Source organism: Nerophis ophidion, linkage group LG02, assembly GCF_033978795.1.
Source record: "Nerophis ophidion isolate RoL-2023_Sa linkage group LG02, RoL_Noph_v1.0, whole genome shotgun sequence".
Taxonomy (NCBI): domain Eukaryota; kingdom Metazoa; phylum Chordata; class Actinopteri; order Syngnathiformes; family Syngnathidae; genus Nerophis; species Nerophis ophidion.
The window spans coordinates 34,495,446-34,513,695 of record NC_084612.1 but is presented as its reverse complement, the minus strand read 5'-3'; the positions used below and the strand labels follow the sequence as shown (position 1 = coordinate 34,513,695).

At 39.0% G+C, this 18,250-nt stretch overlaps 1 protein-coding gene across 4 annotated transcripts in view; it reads right to left on the bottom strand.

Annotated features, from left to right (window-relative positions):
- Positions 1-18,250, bottom strand: part of zfhx3b (zinc finger homeobox 3b) — a 276,143-nt gene that overhangs the window by 164,226 nt on the left and 93,667 nt on the right. For 3 of the 4 annotated variants that reach the window (XM_061882427.1, XM_061882444.1, XM_061882435.1), the window contains exon 4: positions 14,369-14,865. In XM_061882427.1, the coding sequence (XP_061738411.1) occupies positions 14,369-14,865 (497 nt within the window). The remainder of the gene's footprint in view (positions 1-14,368; positions 14,866-18,250) is intronic. The other variant, XM_061882452.1, reaches the window with a different exon arrangement.

Here is an 18,250-nt window from a genome sequence, read left to right as displayed (position 1 = left end):
TCGGGATCTTTTTGTGTGGAGTTTGCATGTTCTCCCCGTGTACTCAAAAACTATTGAGGGTTGCAGGTTCGAATCCCGCTTCCGCCATCCTAGTCACTGCTGTTGTGTCCTTGGGCAAGACACTTTACCCACCTGCTTCCAGTGCCACCCACACTGGTTTGAATGTAACTTGAGTCACTACAGAAAAAGCGCTAAATAAATATAATTCACTTCACTTCACTTCAATGTTGTCCGTCTGTGTTGGCCCTGCGATGAAGTGGCGACTTGTCCAGGGTGTACACCACCTTCCGCCCGAATGCAGCTGAGATAGGCTCCATTGACCCCCGTGACCTCAAAACGGACAAGCGGTAGAACATGGTTGGATGGATATTTATTGTACATTTTAACATTGGAATTAGAATGAAAACTTTTAAATCTCCAAGTTAAATAACACCAAAAAATAACATCATCACTGGGCCAAATTTTGAACTTGAATAAAAATCACAACCAAAAGCAATAGAATATGTTAAGGAGGGGGCCCTCAAATATCCACAAGCAAAACAATAAATGAAATTGCTAAATAAAGTACTGACAAACAAAGTTACACTTCAATTTTGAACATGTGGGCAGAGGTAGATTTATACATTACTTCACTAAAATTCAAGTAAGGCCCTTTTTAAACAAAAGTGCAGAGTAACAATATAAACACTACAGTTAAAGCAGATGTGTTAACAGGTCATATGCCCCCCAAAAAATTAAGTCTGGCAGATTGTGTTGGCCCTGCGATGAGGTGGCGACTTGTCCAGTGTGTACCCCGCCTTCCGCCCGATTGTAGCTGAGATAGGCGCCAGCGCCCCCCGCGATCCCAAAAGGGAATAAGCGGTAGGAAATGGATGGATGGAGATTCCGAGTCAGGAAACACGAACATGACATGCCAACGTGACAAATATTGGTACTTTAACAAAAGTTAAAGTACCAATGATTGTCACACACACACTAGGTGTGATGAAATTATTCTCTGCATTTCACCCATCCCCACAGGGGAGTAGTGAGCAGCAGTGGTGGCCACACCCAGGAATCATTTGGTGATTTAACCCCCAATTGTCTGTCAAATATTTACCGCACTTTTAGAAGTGCTAGTTTTATATGAGATAGGCTCCAGCACCCCCTGGAGCCCCAAAAGGGACAAGCGGTAGGAAATGGATGTATGGATGGATAGTTTTCTAGCGGTATCAAATGGCATGTTTTAACCACACTTTCTGTGGAACGCATACAATTTAGAGCTGTTTTATTCGCACACACCTTGAGTGTGGACTGTCGAGTGTTTGTGTTTCAAGTAGGCGTGCAAGTTTGTTGTATTTGAAGAAATTTGGCAAAGTGGCTCCTTAGTGTTGATAATCACATCTTTTTCCAAAGGTTTGAACTGAAAAATTCCCACGCTGATGGGGTGGCATTTGGTTTTGTGACCATTTTGTCCATGTTTGCTGCTTGCTAGTAATTGTTGCACTGTATGATAAAAGCGGCCCCGCCTCGGTGGACAAAGAGTCAAAAACACTTAATGAGGACAAGAGGATTCACCTCCGTGCTCAGTTGCTAAAAGGGATGAAAACATGAATGCTCTTGAAGTTTGTAAAAATGCATCAACATTGTGATTTATCAATGCTGGAAAAATTACTGACTTAATTTTCACTTATCGTGGGTTAATTGACTTATCGAATTTTGGTCCAGTCCTAACTATTAGCCGCAGATATATACCGGTATGTTGTGAAATGAAATATTTACATAGAAAGATTTTGTGAATGTTTATTTACATAACTTCTTTGTTTTCAAATGGTGCATGTAAATAACAGGGCAGTAAAACGTCTGATCAAACAAAACATAAATGTAATTAAGGTCTTTATTCATCCTTTACAAGATGAAAAATATTTTGACCTTTTTTATTAAGGTTTTTCCTTGTACTTTGTAAACAGTTGGAATTTGAAACGTTTCTTAAAGTTGATCATTTTAGTACATTGTTTGATTTCTTTGCTTAATCCATTGCATAATTTAGCCATCAGCGAAGAAAAATGCACCTTTGTATAAGCCGCAGGGTTGAAAGCTTAGGAAAAATGTAGCGGTTTATTGTACAGAAAAGACGGTAAATATTCCAATGCATGTAAAAGGTAAACACCAACCTGGCTGTGTTAAAACATCACAACTTGAAATAAATATTGTCAGGTCATTTGTAGAGATGGGTATCTTTTGAAACGGAGTTGCATGCTTGAACAATGCCCCGAATGGTAATGAAAACATCAAAACCATAACCATTATTCAAAAAACAAAATATACCTTTTAAATATTTCCTTAATTTTGGGACATGCAAGTTGAATAGAAAAGGTAAATATAGTACATTCCGGACGATAAGTCGCGACTAATTTAAGGATTTTTTTTCGCTGGCAGCTTTATAAAAATAATTTCAAAAAATAAATAAATAAAAAAACAACAACACAGAGAGGGTATTTTATTGTTTGTGTAGTTTGCGTTTGAGACTGACCCGGGAATGCGCTGCAGAAGACAACATGTCAACGCCGGGGAGGAAGAGGAGAGAGGACATATGAGAAATTTTATATTTGACGTCAAAGATAACAAGACGCAGTGTAAGAAATGCAGAGCGAGCATTACGGGGAAAAACACAACAAACTTGAAGCGACATTTACAGTCGAATCACCCCGAAATCTACACACATGTAAGCATTTTCCACAACATACAACTCACTCGACGTTATCCCGTTTATTACACGGCTTACTCGTGAAATACTAAATTTGAGACATGATTTTCATCAAAATACGACTTGTATCGGTGATTTTTCCGCTGTTCTGCTTTGACTTTCAGAAATTGAAGGGAAAGTTTACATATTACCCTTTAGTCGACTAAATCTACTATAGTTTCCGTCGACTATAATCTTATGATATTTCGTCAACTAAAACTAGACTAAAACTAAAACTACTTAAATAACTAAATTATGACTAAAACTAAATTACATTTTAGTCAAAAGACTATGACTAAAACTAAATCAAATTTTGCTGTCAAAATTAACACTGGTATATATCTGCGGCTAATATATGGAAAAATATTTTCTTCATCTAAAATGTTAGGTGTGTTTTTTATCACAGTGTGCAGTATAGTCCTGAAAATGTGATACATTATAAATCAAACAACATGAAATAAAACCCATATTCTACATTGTAATATTGATGTTCAGAATTCCAAGGTAAATGAATGCTCCTCACTTGCCGTTGGTGTGTTACGTTTGGCATTAAAGTTTTAAAAGGGCGTCCCTTGCACAATATCCCCTTCAAGTACTTGTTGCAGGTGGTTGAGTCTGCATTCATTTAGCACTGGCATGAGGCACCAATAGCTACTTTTTTTTTTTTATCCGATCCGTCAGCACCTGTGCCTTTATGGAACTGAGTTTTGGTACCCATTCCTAATCAATTTAGTGTGCTACAATTAGTCCACTAGTACTAAACAAGAGGATGCAGGGTTGACTGTGAAAATTAAAATTGCTGTAGTTAGTGTCAAGCTAAAATTATATAATTTTATTACTTTAACACAACTGATAACCAGATCTCAGCTACCAGTGAATGTATTTGTGAAGATTCATTTGTATATTCCCCTGAGTAATGCATCACTGGTTCATCGGTAAAAAAAACTCAATATATAAATACTGCCATGTTCAATACATGTGGCCTTTGCCTCCCTTTTGGCTCACCTATCAGTTTCTGCCAACAACATACACAATGGGACAGACCCAGTGATTCTGGATCCATGCTCTATAATTGCTCCCCTCAGCCCTGACCTCTGATCTAGATCACTCTGATACACAGCATCTCAGTTGAATTGGGAAGTCGGCAAATATTTTTCTGATGACCCTCACTACTACAAACGTGGATAAAAAACATAGAGGAAGGTAGAGTCAATTATTCTTTTTGTTACCGTTCACTAACTCTATTAATTTCATTTTTATCTAAGTGTTGACGACCAATGGTGGAAGACTGAATGGGATGAAGTGTTTATTTTTATTCTGGACTTCAATGAGGTTGCATTACATTAATGAAGAGATAGCCAAGCTATGTTCGGAAAGAATTATCTTTTTAAACAGCATCGTGACTGCCCAGCGATGTACACATTGGGTTTGCTGAGCCGCCATTAAAAAAGACAAGCGTAATCTAAACTGTTCAGAATGTTGATCTTGCAATCTACGCTCTAGATAATTAAAAAAAGATAAGTAGGTCTAAGAAAGGATGAAACCGATGCTACCAGTTGCTGTTATCATGCAATGTGGCTGTAGAGTTAAAACAGCATAAAACACATGTTAATGCAATGCTGCTTGTGTTTGTCTGCGCTTTACAGTAAGGGTGAAAAAAATGTGTGCGTGTTTTCTGCGGGCAGGGGTAGGTGGGAGCACACGGAGGTGATAGTGGTGAGCCGGCTTGTCGATCGATGCAGTGATTGGCAGTTAATGGCTTTTCCTGTTCTGCCTTGGTAACCCTGGCCTGATGGCTGTTGCGTCTGATCAGAGACGGCAGATAGTGTTTGATTTTCGTATATAAACCCCTGAATTTGAGGAAATGCCCTGATCATGTTTAATGATTTGAAAGTTAAGTTGAAAACAGGGCACAGTCCATTGCTGGATCGTTCATTTAAAAAGGTTTAGGCGCCCCCTTATCAACGCGATATCTCTTTCATGTGGGCATTCATACTGTACATCGAAGTCAGATGGCTCATCATCAAACATCATCACAGTCGTGTTAAGGCTGGATTAAAACGTCGCAAGCCTGCTCAATTTTAAGATAGTGAGAAGATTTCGAATGGCTGTCATTTGAGCTCTTGTAGATGCTGCTTTATATGGGTCATCCTTTCAATAGCTTTGAGTGCATATGGTTTAGGATAGGGCAAAACACTCAAGTCCAGTGGTACCTCAACATAAGAATGCCTCAACTTGGGAGTGTTTTAAGATAAGAGCTGTCTCTAAGCTAATTGTTATTTCTTAAGTTGCAAGAAAAAAAAATAGTTACAAGCATACCTGCCATGACTTTGTGCAGGAAATGTCACTGAACCCTGTAAGATCTGCCCAAAACTTCTGGTCTTACTAATATTAGCTTGCCACTAGAGATGGACATAACTTTATTTTATCAAGCATGGTAAGAAAAGAAAATGAGTGTGAAGAACAGTGCTGAGAAGAAATTGATGCTATGCATTGAATTAAAGAAATTAATAATCAAAAACATGACCAAGTGTTTAGCCAACTTGGTGAAGCAGTTCTAGCTTAGCACTGCTGATCTGCACCATACTGAAGCAGGAGGAGTCTTATGCCATCAAGGGATTTTGAAATAATATCTAAGCAGGGAACATTTAGCCATGAATATGTTGATGGTATGTTTGACCAAGAAGCAATTAGAAGGATATACCGTAGAATTCCACTCTCCAAGGTACATGCTGTGCATTATTACTACAGCACATTTCTGGATGATACTGTAGTATTACAATCTAGTGTATTGTTTTTTATACAGTATTGGCTATGTTTTTCTTTTTAAAAGGCATGTTACATGTAAAAATTGTCTTTTTTTTGCTGGGGCCTATCATCAAATAAATTGATTTCAATTCATTTAAATGGGAAGCGTTAATTTAAGATACTACAGTTTTGAGTGAAAAGCTCTGCCACATAAACAATTAAGATTGTATGTTCAGGTACTACTGTAATGTAGTCAAGTAATTGATTGTTAAAAAGAACTAATGTTCAATCTAAAGAAGCACAGCAAGATGAGTTGGAAGTTGAGCTACAATCATGCAACACCTCTCGGCAGCAAAAGATTTAAATAAAAAAAAAGAATAAATGGATTTGTGAATTTTCCCTATAGTTGATACAGAAAATTTAATCATGGCCATTTGCATTTAAATCTAATGCTGTAATCAGAATCAGACTCAAAATCAGATTTATTGACCAAGTATGTTTAACACAAGGAATTTGACTTGGTAGGCTTTGTTCTCTTTGTTAAATGCAAGAATAACAGTAGTGAAAAACGCTGCAAGGGTTGAAACATCCTAATGTAGAGCAGCACCACATTGGACCTTTCATTGTTATGCCCTCATCAAACACAGTACGCCAGATTTAGGCATCCGTAAAATTGATTGTAATTTTCACTTTTATCAAGCGCTTTACTGAAATAAAATTATGTAGCCTAATCCCCGCTCCTCCACAATGTTTTATGGAAATCGGTAGTGTTTTTTTTGTGCTATCCAGCTTACATGCAAACAAACAATGACAGAACTATAAACCCCTTGGTGGTAATAAAACAACTGCTTGGACAGCAAGTTTTGAGCGACAATCATTTGAACCATGAATTGGATTCCAGCTCGCACAAGTTCCAACTTTGAATAGATCCAAGACTTTTCACTTTAACGGTAGCTGCACTGACAGCTCTTATGCTTCAAATTATTTCGGAGAAACTCCAAGCTAACGAGAACAGTTTAAGGAAATTCGTAGATTAGTGACAGATATATGTCATCTGAAGCAACGATTTATGTTGGATTATGCATCTGTTTTTCATTTTAGGTCAATTGCTGACTTGACTTGTTGATTACTTTTGAAAAAGGAGTTTTGAGGGGTTAAAGGGAAGGCAAGAAGACGAGTTTAAGATCTGTATGAGAGTATGGACTTCTTGTGCTTTCTAGCATTTAAAGAAAAAAACACTTCTCTCACGGCTTTCATCACTTTTGCCTCGCACATTTCAAACATAAAAAAGGCAGGGTGAGGTGAAGGTGAAAAAGAAGGAAAGATGATATGTATAGTGTAAGCAGGGCATCACAGTATAGTAGCACATTAGTATCTTTTTTTTTTCCCCAAGACTGGCCTTTTCTATTTTGGGTATGAGTTTGTCATGGAGGAATGCGAAGGCCATAAAGTATCAGCGCCCTTGAGAAGTTGAAGAGCATTCTTGTCCCCAACTGTACTTGCTGCCTTCTCGCTTTCATTTACTATCACTTTCTCCCACTCAACCCCTTTTGTCTCATATTCCGGCAGAAGGTTTAAAGTGAAACACAGGTGTAGTAGTAGACGACACCCGTGGGAAAGATAACATTTGGGAACACTCCTAGTACTCAAAAATAACTTTTTCCCCCTGAAATTCTTCATCGGAGGAATCATAAACTTACCTCAATTCAAAATAATACGCTTTTGTCTCTTTTGAGCCTCCACCCCACGTTCCTCAGCAATTCCTATTACATGATCACCTCCTAATAATTTAAACAAGGGATTCTATTCTCTGCTTTGTTTCCATATTTTGTATTGAAGAATCCGAGACATGATGAGAAAACAAGATGCAAATGATATTTTCCAGAGCCCCAATAAAAACCGCATGACACTCGGGGCTGTACCGTTTAATTACTGAAGAATGAAATCTTTTCTTCTACATCTGGAGGAAACATCATCTGCATAACACTGATAGATTTACAGCTCCCAGTTCAAACCCTTGACTGCAACACACATCAATTAAGCTAAAACACGGATGGACAGTAAGCACCAACTGATGGACGCTAAAATTTTAGCAATGTCTCAATAGGTCACTGCACAACTATAGTCCAAAATAGTCTGTTTGAGCAGAACATGTTTTCACATTCCGTTGTCTCTGTGACTCATAAACGACAACAAACAGCTGGCAAGGGTTTTGTAGTCCAAATGTAATCAATGAACCACAAAGTGGAGAGACCTAAGGGGCAGATTTGTTGGAACAAAGGAAACAAGAGGAAAAACACAAGCAGAATGTGCCCTCTTTGAAATCAATTCCAAACACCGCACCACACTGACAGATTTAAGGCTATCGTAGGAGTCTAATTTTTTTCCTTCAAGGTACAATCCATATTAATGTGCCCCAAAGGGCTAATTATCCGTGCCAAATTAGTGCCTTACAGTGTCAAAATAGATGCAGGTATATTCCCCAGCTGTAAAAGCCCGAGGTACAAAAGCAGTACTTTTAAGGGGCACCACTTAAGTGAGAAGTCATTGTAATATGAAAGTTCCGATCGTGTACTTTTTGTACAGTAAATGTATTGGGTGTTGAATTTAAGTAATCTAAGAAATCATGATAGTCAAATAAATAACTAGGAACCTTTGAGATGACATACATGTTTGTAACACCATTTGTGCTGTTGATGTGTCAGTATACTGGATTGCATATGATGGAGAACTACATTGGTAGAGTAAGTTTCCTGTATTATGATGGCTGTGAAACTGCCCGTAAGCTGGTGCATCTAATAGTCTTCTTTTGGACATTGACACAAGGCAAGGACATGGAAATAAATCAGGTCCAAAGACCCATCACTGAGCATAATATATACTGTATGTCCCACAGCCCTACTCAGTAGGTTAAACCCTAACAGAACATAGGTCCCTGTGTGCTCGTCCTGGTTTGTAAGACTACCTCCTGTCTCCTCATCAGTCTCCTCACCCTAACTTGCTTTCATGTAAAGCCCCACTGAACAGAGACCTTGGAGCTGAGTAGTTTTGCAGCCGCGACCACTCGGAGGCCATTAATCTGGTGGCTAAGCCACTGATGTATTGATGGCACAGAGCCGGTAAGCCTGCCTGCCTCGCTCTCTCCATTCCTTCAGCTTAGGAACCGCACAGATTCACAGCATCATCCATATGGCAGTCATCAGAGCAGCTTTTACCTGCCATTTGACACTGTCTATCAGGTGTCGAGGCCATAGGTCACTAAATTGACCGATGGGCCGGGCCAAATGATGCAAGCTTTAATGAGAATGCATATAAACAACATAGTTCCGTTTATTCAAAGCAGCAATTGCTGCTAAAATATTGATAGGGATTTGTCCATATTGAAAAGTCGTTTAAATCATACATCATGAATAATTGAAAAGTTTTGGAAGGTTAAGCCTACATTTGACAATCCGCACGTTAGCAATTCACTCGATCTGTATACCTAATGGGACATACACGTACAGTACTCTACTCACCTCTGTCTTTTGCAAACAAGTGGGTGATGCCATTAACATCAATTGTCCAAAACACATCATTTGTGAAGAACCCCCAATTAGTCGTGATTTAAATAAAGCCACTACACTTTATAAGATGTGTGCGGGTATGTCTGCTTCTATGTGCAATCAAAAGCTTACGCATGTAAAAGGGGAGAATGGGCTGTCTCCCAGGATGTGCAGCAAGCGCTTTATTAGAGCGGTAGTACCAGTAAATCAGCGCTCAGCTCTTCCTGGAACTGCTGCAACCTTTCCCACTGAGCACTATTACTGAACAATCATAGGCAAGCCATGATAATTAGAGTATCTATCCTTCCCACCCTCCTGCCCCTCCATCCCCCCTCTCCATCCTCCTCCCACACCTCCTTTTCATAGTTGTCTGGAGGGTTAGGCCAAGCGTCGGCTGGACGTCACTTTGCCAAGTAGCTTCAAACATTACCTGACATCCTTTTCGTCTTATTCCACATTGAACATTCCGTGCACGATTAGAGCATACTTTTAAAGTTGTAACCCTTTGGAAGGGATTTAACTGCTCTACACACAATAGTAGGGGCTAAAATATCTGCTAACACTGATGATGAGTAAAATCTGTCCTGACAATAATACCAGGCATTGTTTATCAACAACTTATTGGTGATATTCACTGCAGAAATCAATGGTGTTGGTTCGAATCACTGACGGTATGCAAATATATCATTCAACCTTCAAGCCAGTATGAGCAGGATCATCAGTAATACATGCAGATGCCATGCAGCTACAAATCCCTTCATTTCATTTTCTTTGTTTCTCTGTGGACTTTGGGCCTTTTTCCCATGTTGCAGTGTACACTAATTCCTGCACATCGCATAATCGCCATCCAAACGACACTTCTTTGAGCTGCATTTTAAATTATGTTAGAGCACATAAAAGTGTTCAGAAGTTTGACATGTAGTATAAGGGACAGACTGTGGATTTGATTGCTTGTAGTGAGAGTTGAAAAGTTTGCATATGCTCAACAGAGCAGGACCAGGATTGGAGGCATGGGTGTCAGGACTTTCATGATTAAAGATCCCCCATTTGATAGTGACGGCACTCTGCCTCTTTCAGCCCATGGCCAAGCAGCATCTGGAGTGGATTTTGTGCGAGCAGACACTGAGGAACATGATTACATTCAGCTAACTGCGCTCTAAACTGATTATGCAAGTGCCAAGCTAATGGACTACATTTGCAAGAAGAAAAATAACATCCAATCAATCTCAATTACCGCCGATTGCACCGGCCTGCTAGACAAGGAAGGTTGCCAGCAAACTCCCGCCCCCCCACCACCACCACAACCCATGTTCCTCCTCTTTCCCCTAACCCTTGCCTGGAAGCTGGGGCCTGTGGCTGGGCCTGGCTTGGCCCCACCCACCTAGTCTGGCCAGAGCAGCCACAGCCTAAGAGTTGGATTAGTTCCACTCATCTTACCTCCAAACCACCACATACTTTGCCCTGAGGCCTGCAGCTAGTATCCTATTCAAAAGTATGAATGTAAAATGACTAAAGAGGCTGGCTTTGTCATTAAAATGAGATTCACAATGTACACAAAACTATTTTTGTTGTATACTGTAACAAAAGCCATGCTTTTTGGGGGGTAGAGTCATCAACTATCATCACCGAGCCCTGTGAAAACTTTTGGTCCACATGGCAAAGTAGAATGTCATGCTAACAGCAAAAGGGGGCACTGGGAGAGTCTACACTAGTGAGAATGTGTGTCTGTCATCAGAGAGCAGCAGAAGAAGTCATTCCCGCCCCTCCAATGTGTAGTGCTCCGTGCGGTCAGGGTGACTTGCAGGGTGTTACTGTGGTCTTTAGGAACATTCCAATACATGAGGTGGTGGGGATGATATATTTAGAAAGCCCTAATATGGGCCACATACCACAGACTCTCAAATTATCCCATCTAGCTTAGCTCTAGGTTTCAACCTCCCTTTTTAATTCCAGTAATTACAGGCTCCAATTTATATAGAGCTGTGCACACAAAAGGCTTGTTTTAATGCAAGCCAGTTTGATTTTGGAAAAGTATCCCAAGAAGCCCCCACATTTTACACTCTGTATATGCTGACTTGATGATTTATTTTCCCTAAAAAGGTTGAACAAGTTATTTGGAGAGGAATCAATGAACAGTGCTTTTCCTTTATTTGTCCTTCTATGAAATGCCAAGTTGGGGTTTACAGGCGTGTGGGCTAATGTGGGTTTGTGTCTGTCAGTATCTCCACCAGGACAGTAAATTCAGCAGCACTGATGGTGACATCAAGTGTGCAGTCAGTGCTGCCAATAGGCCTCACAGCCATGTACTTGTTGTCCGCTAATCACATTTGTGAGTCATAAAATACTAAGTCATAAAACAATTCTTGTCAATAAGAGTGTGTTGTTGTTTTTCTGTTTGGGACGAGTGGATCTCATCAGAAACTCTCTGTGCAAGAATGCTGGTAAATTCTGGAAAGAGACATTCTAAAGATACATTGGTTCTAAGAAACATGGAGCCAACTTAAGAAGCTTAAGTCATAAAATGATCTTTCCTAGATGTGTTGTACATATTTAATCCTCCCACAGGCTGAGCAGCAGTGTGACATATGTCTTCTCTTAAAAACTTGAGTGGAAAAAGAGACAGAAGACGAAAATCTGGTTCTCTTTTCCTCTTGGACTCACAGCACAGAGGATATCACACATCTAATGCAATATAAACTGCACAGCGTATTCACTGAGAAAAAAAAATTCCATCCCACCCAAAAGGTGTGAGGAGGAGTGAGAAAGAAGATGCCAGAATCTAATCTGGTTTAATGCAAGACTCTCATTAGACTGTGGGCCAGAGTAAGTCTGGCAGAAAGGTCCACCGGGATGTCAGGTTGTCTGTGGAATCAGAAAACACTCCTTGATAATGCCTTCATAAGGAGGATGTGAGGTTGGAGGTGTTCTTCTTGCACTCCCCCCTGTTATTACATGCCAAACTTGACTCCTCCTTGTCCCCTGGACCTCTTTAAAGACATTACTAGGAGTCCAGTGTTTCACCTTTCCCTCTAACCAAACCCTGAAAATTGATTTTTCACTCATGTTGTTTCAGCACAAAGGCCTCAGAGACAGGAGAAATGCACAGTATGCCAGTGGTTCCAATAAAGCACCCATACATCTGAAAGGTTTTTTTGGACAATATTTTGACGGGATTTGCAGACCAGTTCAAATTGGCCTTTTAATGTGATTGGACAGTTTACATGCCTTTTAATTTCTGCTTGTTAACATATTCTGTAAATATAAGTCTGAACGTGAAGCAATGAAAATGTTTACATTCTTTGAAAAAATAGCACTTTATACCAGAGAGTGGCCATTAAACTAAGGGAACCTCTTCTTCACAGAGAAGGTGCATGAACATTTGACTATGATTATATCAAAATGTATGTAATGTCCTACAGAGAGGATGTGTTATCAGTGGCTGTCCGTGTTTTGTTGTGTGCGTAAGTCTATGTGGGTTTGTGTGCCAGTTTGGGTTAAGCGCGGAGTGGCCGAACCGCAGACACAAAGGATAGGTACCTAAGTGGAATCAGGGCTGTTAGATTTATGGCCATTTGTTCGGAGAGTGTTCATCCATTGGCTATTATGGAATGATTAGGGGAGAAGGTGAAGCTCCAAGTCCAGCAAAAATCAATACGGCTGTCGAGAACGATTCAGCCTCTCCTGCTCCGAGGAGTATTAGCAACAAACCTCTTGTCTCCTTGCACTTCTTCATTCGTCTTCAAGTGATCCAACCCTACGTCTTAAAACAGCTTCAACTTGCTGGGTTCTTTTTTATGGAAGCAATGTGGCCCTAATTCTATGTCGCAACCTGGAAGGTTACACAACAAATGACCATGAGTGCCTCAAAGAAGTAAGTGACTGAGGTACAATTACTATTCATCCAATGTGGCAGGGACACCTTGGAGAACGCCCTTTTCTATTCAATTGATCTCTGACTCAACAAATGTGCGTTTTGACGAATGACAACACCAACATCATATAGAAAGTTTTGCCAGAAGAGTGAAAGCTGCCATGCACTCTTTCTCTAAGTTTACGATTTAGATATGAATTGGAACATCTACATTCAGAATCACTTGACTTTGTATGGTATGTTAAATCATTAAATTCGACACTGCCGTTTATAATTAACAATGATATTAGGTATGATTGAATACAACACTATGGGCCTGATCTGCTGAATGTTTTGCATGTATTAAAATGTGTGCAAACTTGATAGTATACACAGAGCTGATCTACTAAGTCTGAACGCAGAGAATTGTGTCTCTTACATGAGAACATTAGGAGCTTAAACTATTTAGCGTGGCTGTCTATGTATGTGATGATTACTAGAAAGTCAATCATATCGGGAGGAGGAGATGCACATGTAATTATTTCGCACTCGCAATTAAGAAGAAAACTGTTCTGTGGCCGCTGTCTATATTTAGCACATTTAAATTTAGTTATTGATTAATTACATAAATGCATTTTTTATTAACATGTTGTGATAGCATAGCTGCTGGATGATGATTTAAGGGTCTGATTTAACAAATTCAACTGATTTCTTTTGGTGTTTGCCGGCATTTTTATAGCATTTGTTTAGTATAAATTACATATAAATATTATCGTAATATAGCACCTATATAAAAAAAGCAAATTGCAATATTTATTTTCCTGTGTCTGGATCATTTCAAACGCACCATCACAACATCACAGCGCCTGCCAGAGTGGATCTTTCAGGCCTGCTAAAAGTAGGTTATGTTGTCTAAATGGGACTTCAATTAAGCCCAAAAAAAGTGAATTATGTTATATTTGTGTGCTGCATGTCAACAACATGACGAAACAAAACCGGTTGGACCATTTTACACCTTTAATGTGGAGGGAAATTAGTGTCATTATGAAATAAGGCGGTCTCTACCACTTTAGCAATAATAGTACATGCAATTTTATAGTGTGCATATGCTATGTAGCATGCGTTATTTGGATCTTAGTAGATCAGGCCCAATGAATATCATGTCATGCAAGACCCTAAGTATAGCTCAATTCAGCAGACTGAAAGGATTAAATCACAATTTCTGCTTTTTTTCCGGCTTTTTGTACACATATTTCGAAAAGAAGGACCTGCTAACAGCATTAAAGTTAAAAGTGGGTGAGTTGTTTCCTGGAAAATGTGTGTCAAAATCATTACAAATTTGGCCATCATTCCAGAACGGATCTTGATCCCCTACATCCTATCAAAAGTAGCATCAAACTCTTTTCACAGTACAGAACATTGGATGCAATACGCAGAAACACTAATCTTGGGAGAAACCGTTGAATGTAAGTAAAGGGAAACAGGAGAAAGACCACTGACCTTGTAAAGTTTGAGGCTGGCCTCATGTCGGGAATTGACCGTGTGCATCCTTAGCTTCTCCAAGCTGTTAGTATAGTAGTCACAAGCATTGCATTTCAGGTGTACGGGGTTGCCAATGGCCACACATTTCAATCGCCATTCATTGCCTTTGCCTCCTTCCTTGATATGGGCCACAAGCTGGTACTTTTGAATGTGCTTGTCTGTCTTGCAGTGCAGTTGGAAATTGGCCTTGAGCTGAGTGGTGTAGTGGCACAACTTGCACTGGTGAGAGTCGCCCACCACGGCGCGCCACTCCTCTTCAGGTAGGCTGCGCTCTGCTCCCATGTGGAGGCCAAGCACATCCAAGTTGTCAGTTGTGAAACCGTTGCACACAGCACACTGGAAGAGTTTGAGAGAGGGGTCGCTGGTTTGTGATAGACTTTCTCCTAGCGTCATCAGCTCTTCAGACACCAACTGCCCACTGCCCAGCCGCATGTCCATTGGAATCTCTCCACCTACTTGGATTTGACAGGAACGCAGAAAAGAAAAAGACAGGAAAAGAAAAGTTTAGGTAAAGTTCAAGAAATGAATTGTAACTCAGCCCAGAGATGTGTTTATGTATGCCTCTGTAAAATGCTTCATGTATTCATGTTACGGTGATCACAGTATTTGATTTTTGAGGTTATTCCAAGTAAAACGAAACAATTGTAATGTGAAAAACAAAACTCTCCTATATTTTTAATTGATTGTTCGATACATGTTACAGCAGGCACAAGATATTAAAGCAATGTTGAGAACTTGTTGAATTAGGTCCTGATGTTAAACAACTAAAACATAAATTTGGAACAACATGCTTTTTGACAATGTTTAATCGATGTTGGGTTCTGACGTTGAGTTGACCATTGAATTTTGGTCATTTCCCAACCGATATTCTAGAAAACAAATACAATGTTAAAATAACATTATTTTTTTATGTTTATTCAATATCAGGTTGTGACGTTGATTTGAACTTTGAAATTTGGTCAATTCCCAACCAACAACGTGGATCCAAAATTGGACATCAATATACAAAAACAACTATTATGCAACGTTGCTTCAAAGTCAGTTTTCAAAGACGTGTATATAATCAATGTTGTATCAATGTCTTGTGCCTGCGGCGGTAATTGGTGTGTATGAAGTGGATGGAACAATGACGTAACTAAGACTAATTGCCCACCATGGCAAAAACAGAGAGATTTCCGTAAATTATTATTCACTTTGACTTGTTTCATTCGTCCATTGAAAATATTTTTCATTGTCAAGACTGGTTATGTAGCTTTACTAGGGGTGTAACGGTACGTGTATTTGTATTGAACCGTTTCGGTTCGGAGGTGTACCGAACGAGTACACATGCCAGCAGCGACCGGGCTAGGACAACATGTTAACTCCAGAGCTGAAAGACCCTCCTGCCTTGTTAAGATCTCCCGTTTGGGAACACTTTTGCTGCGCGATACAACAATGGAGGACGAAGGTTTGCCAAGATTGTTCAGCAGCTGCTCCTGACAACACGTCAAACATGTGTTGCACCTTTCCTGCTTCCGGCTCCCATAGTGTCTCCCTTGTGCGCAAAACCCTTCACTCTACCCGGCAGTGGGTCTCCACAGCTCCGGACTCCATGGTAAATGAAGAGTCCAGCGATTAGTTGCAAATCGTGGCTTTACTGAGGTCGAGCACACAGCCAATCCAACAAAACATTAGCCACTCCCGCTCTCACGCTACCGCTCCCTCTCCTCGCTCGCCCACACACTCACCTCAATGCTGTCACATATTAAAGGGCCACACACACACAAACGCTACTCTCATAAGACCAGTGGTTCTCAACCTTTTTTCAGTGATGTACCCCCTGTGAACATTTTTTTAATTCAAGTACCCCCTAATCAGAGCAAAGCATTTTTGGTTGGAAAAAAAAGATATAAAGAAGTAAAATACAGCACTATGTCATCAGTTTCTGATTTATTAAATTGTATAAAATATTGCTCATTTGTAATTGTCTTTCTTGAACTATTTGGAAAGTAAGATATAAAAATAACTAAAAACTTGTTGAAAAATAAACAAGTGATTCAATTATAAATAAAGATTTCTACACATAGAAGTAATCATCAACTTAAAGTGCCCTCTTTGGGGATTGTAATAGAGATTCATCTGGATTCATCAACTTCCTTCTAAACATTTCTTCACAAAAAAAGAAATCTTTAACATCAATAAGTATGGAACATGTCTACAAAAAACGGCGGGCGGTGTTAATTAACGTGGACCCCGACTTAAACAAGTTAAAAACTCATTGGGGTGTTAGCATTTAGTGGTCAATTGTACGAAATATGTACTATACGACGCAATCTACTAATAAAAGTCTCAATCAATCAATCAAAAAAAGTACTTTATATGTATAAAGGTTTTGTTAAGAAACCATTCTGAGCCTTATCTTATTTAGTTTTTATTTTATATATGTTATATATGGATTAACCCTGGAAATGGAGCCTGTGTGTATATGTATGTTATGCCATTGTTTACAAATTTGGTAAATAAATAACCAAAAAATTTATATTTTGTTGTTTTCTTACTGTACCGAAAATGAACTGAACCGCTACCTCTAAACCGAGGTACGTACCGAACCGAAATTTTTGTGTACCGTTAGACCCCTAAGGTTTACCACAACCTGCATCTTAAAGTTGAGTTATTCAGCTGATGTTTAATGTATTCATGCTGTAGTATTAAGCCCAATATTTGCTTTTTTTGTTTTTTCAATTTAAATTTATGTCATGCAGCATATGGTTGCCATGAACAAATAATTTCACAAACAGCGACGAAGCACTAACTTGTTCTTTACATATGTTTTCAGGACGTGTCGTAGACTGGTTTTTAGGATGTTGCTCTCACAGTGAGGTGCTCAAAGGTTCAAATCTCTGTTTGGGCTTTCTTCGTGTGCTTGTGTGGCTTTTCTCCTGGTACTCCTGCTTCCTCCCGGTTTCCAAAAAACATGCATGCTAGTGACCAGTCAATGGTAGGGCTTTATTATTTGAACTTTTTCCCTCTACTTTGGTTAATGCACAAATATACTACTCCCATCTAACAGTCAAAACTATTTTTATTACAGCGATAGTGTATCCAAACAACTGACACAAAATTATTTATGAGAGAATTACCGCCGCAAAAAAAAACAAAAAAAAACAAATGTAATGTCGTATAAAAGCTCTAAATATTAGTTTTGATTATTTTTAGAAATATGTTTTGGCCGAAGTTAGCTGATAAAGGCTACAGCTTGAAATGAAAACAAGTGGTATACAAAAATAAATATAAATGTTTATATTTTTGTTTTAATATTTATTTATTATACTATAAAATATACTAAATATTACAATCAAACGTTTTTTACGCACTTATTCTCAAATTATTTAGCAGAGGAAAGGAATACCTTAAATTTTTATTTTTTTATTGTAATTTTATTTTATTGAGTCAACATGTACAAAGCAAAGAAGCAAGATGTTTTAAGCTTAGCTTTATTTTTTTATATATTTTTTAAAAACTTTATGTTTTCCAATTTGATGCTTCAGTACTTAGATGCGTAATTGTTGCAGTTTTCCAATAGACAAAATACAGTCCTTCCTCATTTTAGCTCTCTCACGCAGAGCCATCTTTTCTTTTAACAACATCATAAGTGCTGGACCAAGGACTATAAGGCGGGGACTCTTTGAAATCCCACCCTTTTGGGATTTTGAATACCCACAAGGCCTTACTGTATGTACTGTATTATACTATTATATATGTAACCCACCCCCCGGATTGTAAATAATGTAAATAATTCAATGTATAAACTCTGATGATTAACTTGTGTGATGACTGTATTATGCTGATAACATATATTTG